Source organism: Coregonus clupeaformis, chromosome 19, assembly GCF_020615455.1.
Source record: "Coregonus clupeaformis isolate EN_2021a chromosome 19, ASM2061545v1, whole genome shotgun sequence".
Lineage (NCBI taxonomy): Eukaryota > Metazoa > Chordata > Actinopteri > Salmoniformes > Salmonidae > Coregonus > Coregonus clupeaformis.
Genome location: NC_059210.1, coordinates 24,164,414 through 24,178,348, shown reverse-complemented (window position 1 = coordinate 24,178,348; position 13,935 = coordinate 24,164,414). Strand labels below are relative to the sequence as shown.

Sequence of the window (13,935 nt, the reverse complement as noted above, 5' to 3'; positions counted from 1 at the left end):
CCATACCACTAATTCCAGATTGGAGGAAATCCATATGACGTTGGACCAATCATATCATTATTTTGAACTACCAGCCAATATAATTCGAGTCTGTTATTATCGGGTATTTCGATTGGTGTTAATCTTCGACCCCTTATTTATACCAGGAAGTTTATTGTGTTTACATAGTGCCCCTGCAATGAAATAATTATCCTCTTTCAACAAGGTTAGCTAGATGTTTCATATTAATGTAATTGTCACGGTGTTTGCTAGTAGATAAGTAAAGAGCTGTAATTATCTTCAAGCTCGAGCTAGCTAACGTTAGGTAAATTATGTCACCGACACCTGTCATGTAGCTAGAAGTCACGATAGCTAGCTAGCTAACGTTACATCAGATCAGAAGCCTTGGATGCTTCAAGCCTTCAGACAGTTTGAAGTCATGTGCCCGTTTTATTGTCGAGGGCTACCGACCTGTCACTGATAGTGTTGTCCAATGTGCACACAGGGCCATGGGGAACATCGACAGTGTTGTGGTGCAGAAACGGCTGGCCCGTTTTCGCCCAGAGGAGCGGCCCGTTGTGGAGGGAGTGTTCGATCGGCTTCACGGCGCGAGTTCTGCAAGTGGCGCTGGAAAAGCAGGGACGGTTTTAACGCTGGGCATGTTGAAGGTGAGGGTGGAGTTACTATGATGAAATTACATTTTATTTATAAAATCGAGGATATCTAATCAATTAACCTCCAGAATCAAAATCTTGTTTAAAATCTTCTAATAAGAAATCAAATAATACAGAAATATGTAAATTCTCGCATTGCAAGAAGGTTAAGATATGTAATAACTGTAATAACAATGTGTATAATAACAAATGTATATGTAATAACTGTGGTTATTACTTTGCAGATATTTAACAGTACCCGTATGTGAGATATAACATGCATATCTTCTGTCATGTAGCCCTGTATGGGAAACATTGCCTCTGACTCTATGATAAAGAGGGTCTATGCTGGGATGTGTAGCATGGACCCCGGAGTGGCCCCTCCTCCCCCTAGGGCTGGGGTGAGCCGGGAGCAGCTGGTGGTCTTCCTGGCCGATGTCCTGCGAGGCACTGCAGAGGAACGGGCGCCCCTTGTCATGGCAATGGCTCGGGGGGCAGGGACAGGTGTTGCCACATGTGACCAAATAATAGAGGTTAGTAGACCCTCAGAAGGTCTTCTGCAAGTGCTCCTGTGTTGTTAGCGGAACATGCATTTTAGCTCAGAACTCAAATTAATTAGGCTCTGATTTCAGTTCTTGCAGGACCTGGTTTCTGCTGTGGTGCAGATCATCATCCAGAAGGGTCGTCTGCAGGGCTGGAAGCCAGAGCGTATGGCTGACGGTTCCATTGGTGTTAAACTATTGGCTGAACAGATGAGCTCTGAACTAAAACCCTCAGGTAAAGGGATGGAGGGATAATTTACTGATTAGGTTTTCAGAATAGAGTGAATAGGGAAGGAGATAAAGCTTGCTCACCCAGATTTCATATTTTCAATAATTCAGATTCACACGTATTACTGTATCAACAACAAAACCTGACATTCTGTCCTTCCCTCTCAGATCAGCACACCTGTGACATCCCATGTTTGGAGGACTGGCTGTTCAGAGTTTCCAATGTGGCCATGTACATGGACCTTCTGATAGGTGAAGGCCTGAACGTGGGCTTAACCTCCCGTCCCCCTCCCACCCTACTGCCCCCCTGCTGGGAAACCCCGTGGGAGAAGCTGCGCTGCCTGCTGGACCTGTCCGTGCTGATGTTCCTCACACCACAGTTACCTGATGGGTACAACACCCCCTGGAAGCTGCTTTTCTCAACTCAGCTGCATGGGGAGAGCTTCACCAAAATAGTGGGCAGCTGTAAAGGCCGCGGGCCCACCGTGCTCCTGATCAAAGACACTAAGGGACACATCTTTGGTGGCTTCGCCTCCCATGGCTGGGAAGTAAAGCCTCAGTTCCAAGGTGAGAGTGGTGGTGGATGGAAGTATCAATCGTTAGAAACAGGCTCACGGCCTATTGAGATTGCTGCAGAGATATTTAAGCCCATTTTTGTAATGTATGCTGACATACAGTGGGGAAAAAAAGTATTTAGTCAGCCACCAATTGTGCAAGTTCTCCCACTTAAAAAGATGAGAGGTCTGTAATGTTCATCATAGGTACACGTCAACTATGACAGACAAATTGAGAAAAACAAATCCAGAAAATCACATTGTAGGATTTTTTAATGAATTTATTTGCAAATTATGGTGGAAAATAAGTATTTGGTCACCTACAAACAAGCAAGATTTCTGGCTCTCACAGACCTGTAACTTCTTCTTTAAGAGGCTCCTCTGTCCTCCACTCGTTACCTGTATTAATGGCACCTGTTTGAACTTGTTATCAGTATAAAAGACACCTGTTCACAACCTCAAACAGTCACACTCCAAACTCCACTATGGCCAAGACCAAAGAGCTGTCAAAGGACACCAGAAACAAAATTGTAGACCTGCACCAGGCTGGGAAGACTGAATCTGCAATAGGTAAGCAGCTTGGTTTGAAGAAATCAACTGTGGGAGCAATTATTAGGAAATGGAAGACATACAAGAACACTGATAATCTCCCTCGATCTGGGGCTCCACGCAAGATCTCGCCCCGTGGGGTCAAAATGATCACAAGAACGGTGAGCAAAAATCCCAGAACCACACGGGGTGACCTAGTGAATGACCTGCAGAGAGCTGGGACCAAAGTAACAAAGCCTACCATCAGTAACACACTACGCCGCCAGGGACTCAAATCCTGCAGTGCCAGACGTGTCCCCCTGCTTAAGCCAGTACATGTCCAGGCCCGTCTGAAGTTTGCTAGAGTGCATTTGGATGATCCAGAAGAGGATTGGGAGAATGTCATATGGTCAGATGAAACCAAAATATAACTTTTTGGTAAAAACTCAACTCGTCGTGTTTGGAGGACAAAGAATGCTGAGTTGCATCCAAAGAACACCATACCTACTGTGAAGCATGGGGGTGGAAACATCATGCTTTGGGGCTGTTTTTCTGCAAAGGGACCAGGACGACTGATCCGTGTAAAGGAAAGAATGAATGGGGCCATGTATTGTGAGATTTTGAGTGAAAACCTCCTTCCATCAGCAAGGGCGTTGAAGATGAAACGTGGCTGGGTCTTTCAGCATGACAATGATCCCAAACACACCGCCCGGGCAACGAAGGAGTGGCTTCGTAAGAAGCATTTCAAGGTCCTGGAGTGGCCTAGCCAGTCTCCAGATCTCAACCCCATAGAAAATCTTTGGAGGGAGTTGAAAGTCCGTGTTGCCCAGCGACAGCCCCAAAACATCACTGGAGATCTGCATGGACATCTAGAGGAGATCTGCATGGAGGAATGGGCCAAAATACCAGCAACAGTGTGTGAAAACCTTGTGAAGACTTACAGAAAACGTTTGTGCTGTGTCATTGCCAACAAAGGGTATATAACAAAGTATTGAGAAACTTTTGTTATTGACCAAATACTTATTTTCCACCATAATTTGCAAATAAATTCATTAAAAATCCTACAATGTGATTTTCTGGATTTTGTTTTCTCATTTTGTCTGTCATAGTTGACGTGTACCTATGATGAAAATTACAGGCCTCTCTCATCTTTTTAAGTGGGAGAACTTGCACAATTGGTGGCTGACTAAATACTTTTCCCCCCCACTGTATACAGTATGTTGTCCATCTCTAATCAGTGCTCATCTCTGGATGTGTGTGTTTGTGACTGGATTGTCTTGAGTGTAGGAGACTCCAGGTGCTTCCTGTTCTCAGTATTCCCCTGTCTACGGGTGTACACCTGCACAGGATACAACCAGCACTACATGTACCTCAACCAGGGCCAGCAGACCATGCCCAACGGCTTGGTGAGACACAGCACTACTACATACATCTCAACTGCACAATCTCACCTGAACATTTTGTTTTACAATCTGTTACTATAATTGTATGTGAAATACCACACAAGTAACTACAGTGGCTTGCGAAAGTATTCACCCCCCTTGGCATTTTTCCTATTTTGTTGCCTTACAACCTGGAATTAAAATTGATTTTTGGGGGTTTTGTATCATTTGATTTACACAACATGCCTACCACATTGAAGATGCTAAATATTTTTTATTGTGAAACAAACAAGAAATAAGACCAAAAAAAACAGAAAACTTGAGCGTGCATAACTATTCACCCCCACCAAAGTCAATACTTTGTAGAGACACCTTTTGCAGCAATTATAGCTGCAAGTCTCTTGAGGTAGGTCTCTATAAAATTGGCACATCTAGCCACTGGGATTTTTGCCCATTCTTCAAGGCAAAACTGCTCCAGCTCCTTCAAGTTGGATGGGTTCCGCAGGTGTATAGCAATCTTTAAGTCATACCACAGATTCTCAATTTGATTGAGGTCTGGGCTTTGACTAGGCCATTCCAAGACATTTAAATGTTTCCCCTTAAACTACTCGTGTGTTGCTTTAGCAGTATGCTTAGGGTCATTGTCCTGCTGGAAGGTGAACCTCCGTCCCAGTCTCAAATCTCTGGAAGACTGAAAAGGGTTTGCCTCAAGAATTTCCCAGTATTTAGCGCCATCCATCATTCCTTAAATTCTGACCAGTTTCCCAGTCCCTGCCGATGAAAAACATCCCCACAGCATGATGCTGCCACCACCATGCTTCACTGTGGGGATGGTGTTGTCGGGGTGATGAGAGGTGTTGGGTTTGCGCCAGACATAGCGTTTTCCTTGATGGCCAAAAAGCTCAATTTTGGTCTCATCTGACCAGAGAACCTTCTTCCATATGTTTGGGGAGTCTCCCACATGCCTTTTGGCGAACACCAAATGTGTTTGCTTATTTTTTTCTTTAAGCAATGGCTTTTTTCTGGCCACTCTTCCGTAAAGCCCAGCTCTGTGGAGTGTACGGCTTAAAGTGGTCCTATGGACAGATACTCCAATCTCCGCTGTGGAGCTTTGCAGCTCCTTCAGGGTTATCTTTGGTCTCTTTGTTGCCTCTCTGGTTAATGCCCTCCTTGCCTGGTCTGTGAATTTTTGTGGGCGGCCCTGTCTTGGCAGGTTTGTTGTGGTGCCATATTCTTTCCATTTTTCAATAATGGATTTAATGGTGCTACATGGGATGTTCAAAGTTTTGGATATTTTTTTATAACCCAACCCTGATCTGTACTTCTCCACAACTTTGTCCCTGACCTGTTTGGAGAGCTCCTTGGTGTTCATGGTGGCGCTTGCTTGGTGGTGCCCCTTGCTTAGTGGTGTTGCAGACTCTGGGGCATTTCAGAACAGGTGTATGTATATATATATACTGAGATCATGTGACAGATCATGTGACACTTAGATTGCACACAGGTGGACTTTATTTAACTAATTATGTGACTTCTGAAGGTAATTGGTTGCACCAGATGTTATTTAAAGGCTTCATAGCAAAGGGAGTGAATACATATGCACGCACCACTTTTCCGTTATTAATTTTTTAGAATTTCTTGAAACAAGTTATTTTTTTCATTTCACTTCACAAATTTGGACTGTTTTGTGTATGTCCATTACATGAAATCCAAATAAAAATCCATTTAAATTACAGGTTGTAATGCAACAAAATAGGAGAAACGCCAAGGGGGATGAATACTTTTGCAAGGCACTGTATATATCATATGAACTACCACATGCCTATGCTTCAACAGTAGTTTTTCTTAACCCAAGCAATGTAATTTCTTTAATTTGCTTATGATCAGGGCATGGGTGGTCAGCATGGCTACTTTGGCCTGTGGCTGGACAGTGATTTTGGCCGTGGGCATAGCCGGGCACGGCCTCGCTGCACTACCTACGGCAGCCCTCAGCTCTCTGCTGAGGAGGACTTCACCCTGGACTCTCTGGAGGTGTGGGGGGTTGGGAAGCCCCCTGAGGAGGAAGAGGTCAGTATCAACCTGGACATTCTCTGCTTTCTTACTCCTTTGATCCCACTTATTTCTTCTAATATTTTATGAATTCTTTTAATGCTGTGCTTGTATCAGTGTGTTCCTCATTTTTACCTGCAGGTGGAGATAGAGGCACATTCAATTAATTTGTAGGAAGTAACCTACTGCGTACACTGAGTATACCAAACATTAGGAACACCTTCCTAATATTGCATAGCACCCCCACCCTTTTCCCCTCAGAACAGCTTCAATTCGTCTGGGCATGGACTCTACAAGGTGTCGAAAGCGTTCCACAGGGATGCTGGCCCATGTTGACTCCAATGCTTCCCACAGTTGTGTCAAGTTGGCTGGATGTCCTTTGGGTGGTGGACCATTCTTGATACACACAGGAAACAGTTTTGTCGGAAACACCCAGCAGCGTTGCAGTTCTTGACACAAACCGGTGCGCCTGGCACCTACTACCATACCCTGTTCAAAGGCACTTCAATCTTTTGTCTTGCCCATTCACCCTCTGAATGGCACACATACACAATCCATGTCTCAAGGCTTAAAAATCCTTCTTTAACCTGTCTCCTCCCCTTCATCTACACTGATTGAAGTGGATTTAACAAGTTACATTAATAAGGGATCATAGCTTTCACCTGGATTCACCTGGTCAGTCTGTCATGGAAAGAGAAGTTGTTCTTAATGTTTTGTACACTCAGTGAATATTCATTGATTTATTGTATTCATGACTTGTCATGAGGACATCAATGATGTTGGGGTGTTTTGTTGCAGGGAGCGACAGGAGGCAAGAGGAGTGTCCTGGATGCAGACCCTGAGGTTCAGGCCATGATGGAGATGGCAGGGAAGACCCTTCACAGCCAGGGCCTGCGAGAGCCAGAGGAGGACAATGGATAATGAGACATTTAGACATTATATAGATTTATCACAGTTTCTTCTCAGACAAGACATTTCAAGAAGACATTTTGAAGAAAAGAGTGCACTAATCTCCTAGGGGCCGATTCCGACCCGAGTTAAGCGCGTGTGAATGGAACGTAATTCCCTTTTTTTCTCTCTACACTTACTCTGACCTTGAACTTAAGCATGAGAATAGCATGCTATTCACCCACAATTTTTTGGGGGTGGAGATCGAATAAATCTGTAAGTAAGTGTGTCTACAGATACGCTGTATTCTGGCCTTGACTTAATTCCCTAATAATTTCACCACCTTTACACCATGAATAAGGTCTAGCGAACCTACCGGTTCCAAGTGGAAAAAGCATCTACTTAAGTCATAACAGTTTGAACCCGACACATGGCGCAATACTTGGCTGTCATCATCATACAGTTCCATGGTTAGTGCAGGCAATAGATTAGGATATAGCCTACTATTCTCCCTATTATAATTCTATGTACAGTACACTAATCTTCCAACATTACAATGGGTTGAAGAACTGAATGTGGCAATTTTCAGAATGAATCAAACCACTTTTCTTTCTTTCGTGCATAAAGGCTCTCCTAACCTGTTTTTTATGATTCATAAATACTTTCCTAAGCCTAAATAACCTGCAAGATCAGAGTATTTTTTAAATCTACCAATTGGTGTTGAAACGGAGACTATTATGTATATATTTAGTTCACTTTCTTTCATGATCCCTAATATTCTGAACCCGTTCTCTCAATAACTTCTAGTGAGTCTGTGGACAAAATTCTAACTAAGAGGTACACCGTATTTAAAGAGATGGCTTAAGATAAACGTACTGAACCCTATTGAATGAAAACTCAACACGAAAATTTGTTGGCCAGCAAGTGGGAGGGTTATCAGCAGTTGAATTACATGTATTCAGCACGCGCAAGGGAACCACGCCGGCAAATCCCGTTCGTTACGCACCTGCACAATTAGGCCCCTAGCACCTACATTTGTGTATTTTTATGAGTGTGTGTGTGTGTGTAGATGGTTAAGTCTGAGATTTTTAATCTGTGTGTGAACTACTGTACTGTTGGCTACATTAAATGAACAGGACACCAGGTGTGGCCCACTCACATCAACCTTTATCTTCTGTGTCTGAGCTCAGGTGAACAAGTATTTAAAGAGATATTGGAATTGATTAATAATTAGGATTGTCATAAGTCATTGTTTTGCTTTGATGGCTTTTTATTCCAAAGTGTTTAGTGTGGATCCTATATGTAAACATTGTTTCACCTATTACATGAATGGTATGTAAAAACTTCTGTTTTTAAAGTATGACGCTAGATAGCCATGATGGCTTATCTACTACTTTACAGCACCAATAACTGTAAACTTCCAGGAGGCAATTTACAGTAATGAAGCCTACATAACCTACTCTGGCGGTTCTCTCATTCACTGTACTGCCTCGCTGGGTTTAGTACTCTGGTTGGCTGATCGCGCCTCTTCATATTTTTATGCAAATTACGAGGGAAAGTGACGTTACATACGCAAATCAGCAGTTTAATTTCCATGTAGACGCAGTGAATGGGATAGAACATAGATCAGACATTTTCACAACAACTTTCTTAGAAATCTTTAAATCTTTCATCGGCATATTGTAGTCACTGAGCGTTTCTTTAATATTAGATATTGATTTTAGGCTATGTATGTAATGGTATTAATAATAGTAATGGTTCATTGGAAAAGACATTCAAATTATGAAACGATTAAATAAACTCAGTTGATATTTCTCAAATTGTCATCTCTGATAGCGGTGCAGTGCAAGCCTCGTACAAACCATCCTGATCTCGCTAGCTTACATTCTGTTTTGCTACACGGATACATATTCAGTTTCGCTACACGGGGGGTGCTGTGGGATTATTTAAGATACACTGAATACTTTGAAGAGGTAGGGTTTCAGGTGTTTTCGGAAGATGTTTTCGGAGATGGGCAAGGACTCTGCTGTCCTAGCTTCATGGGGAAGCTGGTTCCACCAATGGGGTGCCAGCCGGCCAGAGGTGGCAAAACGGAGTACTTGGGTTGGGGTATAGGGTTTGAGCAGAACTTGAAGGTAGGGAGGGGCAGTTCCTGTCACAGCTCCGTAGACAAGTACCATGGTCTTGTAGTGGATGCGAGCTTCGACTGAAAGCCAGTGGAGTGTACGGAGGAGCGGGTTGATATGGGAGAATTTTGGAAGGTTGAACACCAGGCAGCCTGCAGCGTTCAGTATAAGTTGCAGGGGTTTGATGGCACAAGCGGAAAGCCCAGCCAACAGTTGCAGTAGTCCAGACGGGCGATGCCTGGATTAGGACCTGCGCCGCTTCCTGTGTGAGGTATGGTCGTACTCTACAGATGTTGTGGAGCATGAACCTGCAGGAGCGAGTCACTGCTTTGATGTTTGTAGAGAACGACAGGGTGTTGTCCAGGGTCATGCCAAGGTTCTTTGCACTCTGGGAGGGGGACACTGTGGAGTTGTCAACCTTGATGGAGAGGTCTTGGAGCGGGCAGGCCTTCCCCGGGATAAAGAGCAGCTCCATCATGTCGAGGTTGAGCTTGTGGTGGTGGGCTGACATCCAACCTGAGATATCTGCCAGGCACGCAAAGATGCGTGTCAAGGGGGGAAGGAGAAAAGTAGTTGAGTGTCATCCGCATAGCAAGGACAGGAGAGACCATGTGAGGATATGACGAAACCGAGTGACTTTGTGTATAGAGAGGGCCTAGAACCGAGCCCTGGGGGACACCAGTAGTGAGAGTACGTGGTGCAGACAAAGATCCTCTGCACATCACCTGGTAGGAGTGGCCTGCCAGGTAGGATGCGATCCTAGAGTGTGCAGAGCCTGAGACGCCCAGCCCTCTGAAAGGGTGCAGAGGAGGATTTGAAGGTTCATGGGGTCGAAGGCAGCAGATAGATCTAGGAGGATGAGAACAGAGGAGAGAGAGTCAGCTTTGGCAGTGCAGAAAGCCTCCGTGACACAGAGAAGATCAATCTCGGTTGAGTGACCCATCCTGAGACAGCATTCTCAAGTTTTTTGGAAAGAAAATAAAGAAGTAGTTTTTACGTCAGAGGGGTCGAGTGTTGGTTTCTTGACAAGGGTTTCTAGTCGCAGGATTTCATCTGGAGAGAGAAGGGAGAAAGAGGTCAAGGTGTAGGGTAGTTCTGTGTGAGTGGGACCAGTGGACTCAATAGGCTGAGTGAATGAGGAGCGGATGTCGTCAACCTTCTTTTCAAAGTGGTTGACAAAGTCGTCCGCAGAGAGGGAGGAGGGAGGGGGTGGAGAATTAAGGAGGGAGGAGAATGTGGAAAATCGTTTCCTAGGGTTAGAGGCAGAAGCTTGACATTTAGAGTGATAAAGTGGCTTTAGCAGCAGATACAGATGAAGAGAGGGTAGAGAGGAGGGAGTGAAAAGATGATCGGTCCTCCGGAAGCTCACAATGAGTCACTCAGCTACGGAGCAGGAGGGGAGGGCTGAGGCGGCCCCGGAAAATACTAAGAAACCTGCCTAAATGACTACCGACCCGTAGCACTGACGTCTGTAGCCATGAAGTGATTTGAAAGGCTGGTCATGGCTCACATCAACACCATTATCCCAGAAACCCTAGACCCACTCCAATTTGCATACCGCCCCAACAGATCCACAGATGATGCAATCTCTATTGCACTCCACACTGCCCTTTCCCACCTGGACAAGAGGAACACCTACGTGAGAATGCTATTCATTGACTACAGCTCAGCATTCAACACCATAGTGCCCTCAAAGCTCATCACTAAGCTAAGGATCCTGGGACTAAACACCTCCCTCTGCAACTGGATCCTGGACTTCCTGACGGGCCGCCCCCAGGTGGTAAGGGTAGGTAACAACACATCTGCCACACTGATCCTCAACACGGGGGCCCCTCAGGGGTGCGTGCTCAGTCCCCTCCTGTACTCCCTGTTCACCCATGACTGCATGGCCAGGCACGACTCCAACACCATCATTAAGTTTGCCGACGACACAACAGTGCTAGGCCTGATCACCGACAACGATGAGACAGCCTATAGGGAGGAGGTCAGAGACCTGGCCGTGTGGTGCCAGGATAACAACCTCTCCCTCAACGTGACCAAGACAAAGGAGATGATTGTGGACTACAGGGGGAAAAAAAGAGGACTGAGCACGCCCCCATTCTCATCGACGGGGCTGTAGTGGAACAGGTTGAGAGCTTCATGTTCCTTGGTGTCCACATCACCAACGAACTATCATGGTCCAAACACACCAAGACAGTCGTGAAGAGGGCACGACAAAGCCTATTCCCCCTCAGGAGACTGAAAAGATTCGGCATGGGTCCTCAGATCCTCAAAAAATTCTACAGCTGCACCATCGAGAGCATCCTGACAGGTTGCATCACCGCCTGGTATGGCAACTGCTTGGCCTCCGACCGCAAGGCACTACAGAGGGTAGTGCGTACGGCCCAGTACATCACTGGGGCCAAGCTTCCTGCCATCCAGGACCTCTATACCAGGTGGTGTCAGAGGAAGGCCCTCAAAATTGTCAAAGACTCCAGCCACCCTAGTCATAGACTGTTCTCTCTGCTACCGCACGGCAAGCGGTACCGGAGTGCCAAGTCTAGGTCCAAAAGACTTCTCAACAGCTTCTACCTCCAAGCCATAAGACTCCTGAACAGCTAATCATGGCTACCCGGACTATTTGCACTGCCCCCCCACCCCATCTTTTTACGCTGCTGCTACTCTGTTAATTATTTATGCATAGTCACTTTAACTCTACCCACATGTACATATTACTTCAACTACCTAAACTAGCCGGTGCCCCCGCACATTGACTCTGCACCAGTACCCCCCTGTATATATAGCCTCCCTACTGTTATTTTATTTGACTTCTGCTCTTTTTTTCTCAACACTTTTTTGTTGTTATATTTTACTTTTTTATAAAAAATAAATGCACTGTTGGTTAAGGGCTGTAAGTAAGCATTTCACTGTAATGTCTGCACCTGTTGTATTCGGCGCATGTGGCCAATAAGATTTGATTTAATTTGATTTGAAGAAAGGGGACAGTGCAAGTCATAGGATGCAGAAAGGGAAGATAGTTGGGTTGAAGAGGCAGAATCAGGAGACGGGAGGAAGAAGGATTTAGTAGAAGGGAGAGATGATAGGATAGAAGAGGAGAGAGTAGTGGGATAGAGAGAGTGAAGATTGCGACGGTGCATGACCATCTGGGTAGGGGCTGAGTGGCTAGAGTTGGAGGAGAGGGAGACAGAAAAGGAAAAGGAGACATAGAGGAGGGTTGCCATGAGATTAGTAGGCGAGCAGCCTCTAGTAAAGATGAGGTCAAGCGTATTGCCTGCCTTGTGAGTGGGAGGGGACTGGAAAAGGGTGAGGACAAAAGAGGCAAGGAGGGGAAAGAAAGAGTTGAAAATAAATGAATTGAAGGCAGACGTCAAGAAGTTGAAGTCTCCCAGTATGAAGAGCGGTGAGCCATTGTCAGGAAATCAGGTGAGTGAGGGAGAAAAGAGAAAATCTCCACCTAGGAGAAATGAGCAGCCCTGTGCCACCACTGCGATGACCAGATGCTCTCGGAATATGAGAGAAAAGATTAAGAGAGAGCAGCTGGGTTAGCAGTGTTCTCTGGGGTGATCCTTGTCTCCGTCTGGGTCCAAAATTCTAGGGACTGAAGGCTGAGATGAACTCGCAATCTTGACCGCAGATCGACAGTTTCAAAAGCTGCCCGAGACCAGGAATTCCACATGGGTTGTGAACACAGGGTACACTAAATTAGAAGGGTTGCAGCCAAGGGGTGGGAAGTGTCTGTAAAGCCTACAGGGAGAGGAGCGAACTGGGATAGAAAACATACATAGTTGCCAACGCTACAAAATAGCAAAATGAGATAATCTGAAAATAAATAGGTAAAATACTGAGTGTTAGAGAGTGGTGTGGGGCCTTCCTCGAATAAGTCGGTGGAACCGTCTTTGTTTCAGCATGGTCTTAGTTTTGACAAGGAGAGCACAGCTTACACTAGCTAGGTTTTCTTCCAATTGGCGACAGATTTTTATGTGAACATTCTAAAATCTGCATAAAAACAATATGCACATCTTCCCACCAGAGATGTTTCCATCAAATACCTTTTGTGGGTAAATTCCAATGTACCAAATAAAAAATACATGTTAAATGGGTTGCCATCATATTTCCAACTCTACTGATGGTTTTCTCACAAAAGATGTTACGTTATATAGCGAGTGTACCCACTCCGGTATTGGCACATGCCCATGTCTAGCCAACATGATGAGATTATTATAAACAAAAGAGAGAGATTTTGATATTTTGTCAAACGACAGCCAAGCATCGATGATCATGTAACCAGAATAAGATCCTCGATATTTATTGGAAAGTAGCATCAAGCTCATCACCTTGCACTTTCACCACCACCCTGTGAAGTTCATCATAACTTATTTCATCTGTAGCCTAATAAACTGCATGTTTTACTGACGAGTGGTAGTGGGAGGACGATACATGTCAGTTTACTTCAATATGATGATTATTATATAAATGTTTGCGCATAAAAGCATTTATCGCATAATTCATTTTACAGACACAATAATATTCCACCTTGCCTAGCATATTTTTGTTGTTGTTGACATTTGGAAAGTTTACCAAGACATTTTTTGTTTCCATCAGGCCTGTCATGACAGTCACAAATTGCTCTTCCCCTTGATTGCATCCAGGACACGAGAGTATTACTGGAGTGTATGACCAGCTGGGCACATCAAGCCTAGACGATAGTGCAGCTCTAGAGCATACTGTCGACTGCCTAGGCTACTGCTTCTCTCAGGCGCAGCAGGTGCTTTCGATCGTTCAGCCTATGACTGTACAACCAGGAGGGACCATTACATCTACGTTACAGTTCATATAAGGAAATCAGTCAATTGAAATAAATTCATTAGGCCCTAATCTATGGATTTCACATGACTGGGAAAACAGATATGTATCTGTTGGTCACAGATGCCTCCCGAGTGGCGCAGTGGTCTAAGGCACTGCATCGCGGTGCTAGCTGTGCCACTAGAGATCCTGGTTCGAATCCAGGC

At 45.0% G+C, this 13,935-nt stretch overlaps 1 protein-coding gene across 2 annotated transcripts; it reads left to right on the top strand.

Moving 5' to 3' along the window:
* Positions 1-119: 119 nt before the first annotated feature.
* meak7 (MTOR associated protein, eak-7 homolog) lies at positions 120-8,614 on the top strand. Of its 2 annotated transcripts, none has more exons than XM_041837295.2 (8): positions 120-205; positions 485-647; positions 932-1,165; positions 1,265-1,409; positions 1,571-1,969; positions 3,772-3,890; positions 5,751-5,930; positions 6,711-8,614. In XM_041837295.2, exons 2-8 carry the CDS (start codon positions 489-491, stop codon positions 6,831-6,833), a joined length of 1,359 nt encoding a protein of 452 aa, XP_041693229.1. In that variant the 5' UTR covers positions 120-205; positions 485-488; the 3' UTR covers positions 6,834-8,614. The 2 variants fall into 2 exon arrangements, with proteins under 2 accessions (XP_041693229.1, XP_041693230.1); XM_041837296.2 differs by lacking the exon at positions 120-205 and adding an exon at positions 212-304.
* The last annotated feature ends 5,321 nt before the right edge of the window (positions 8,615-13,935 follow it).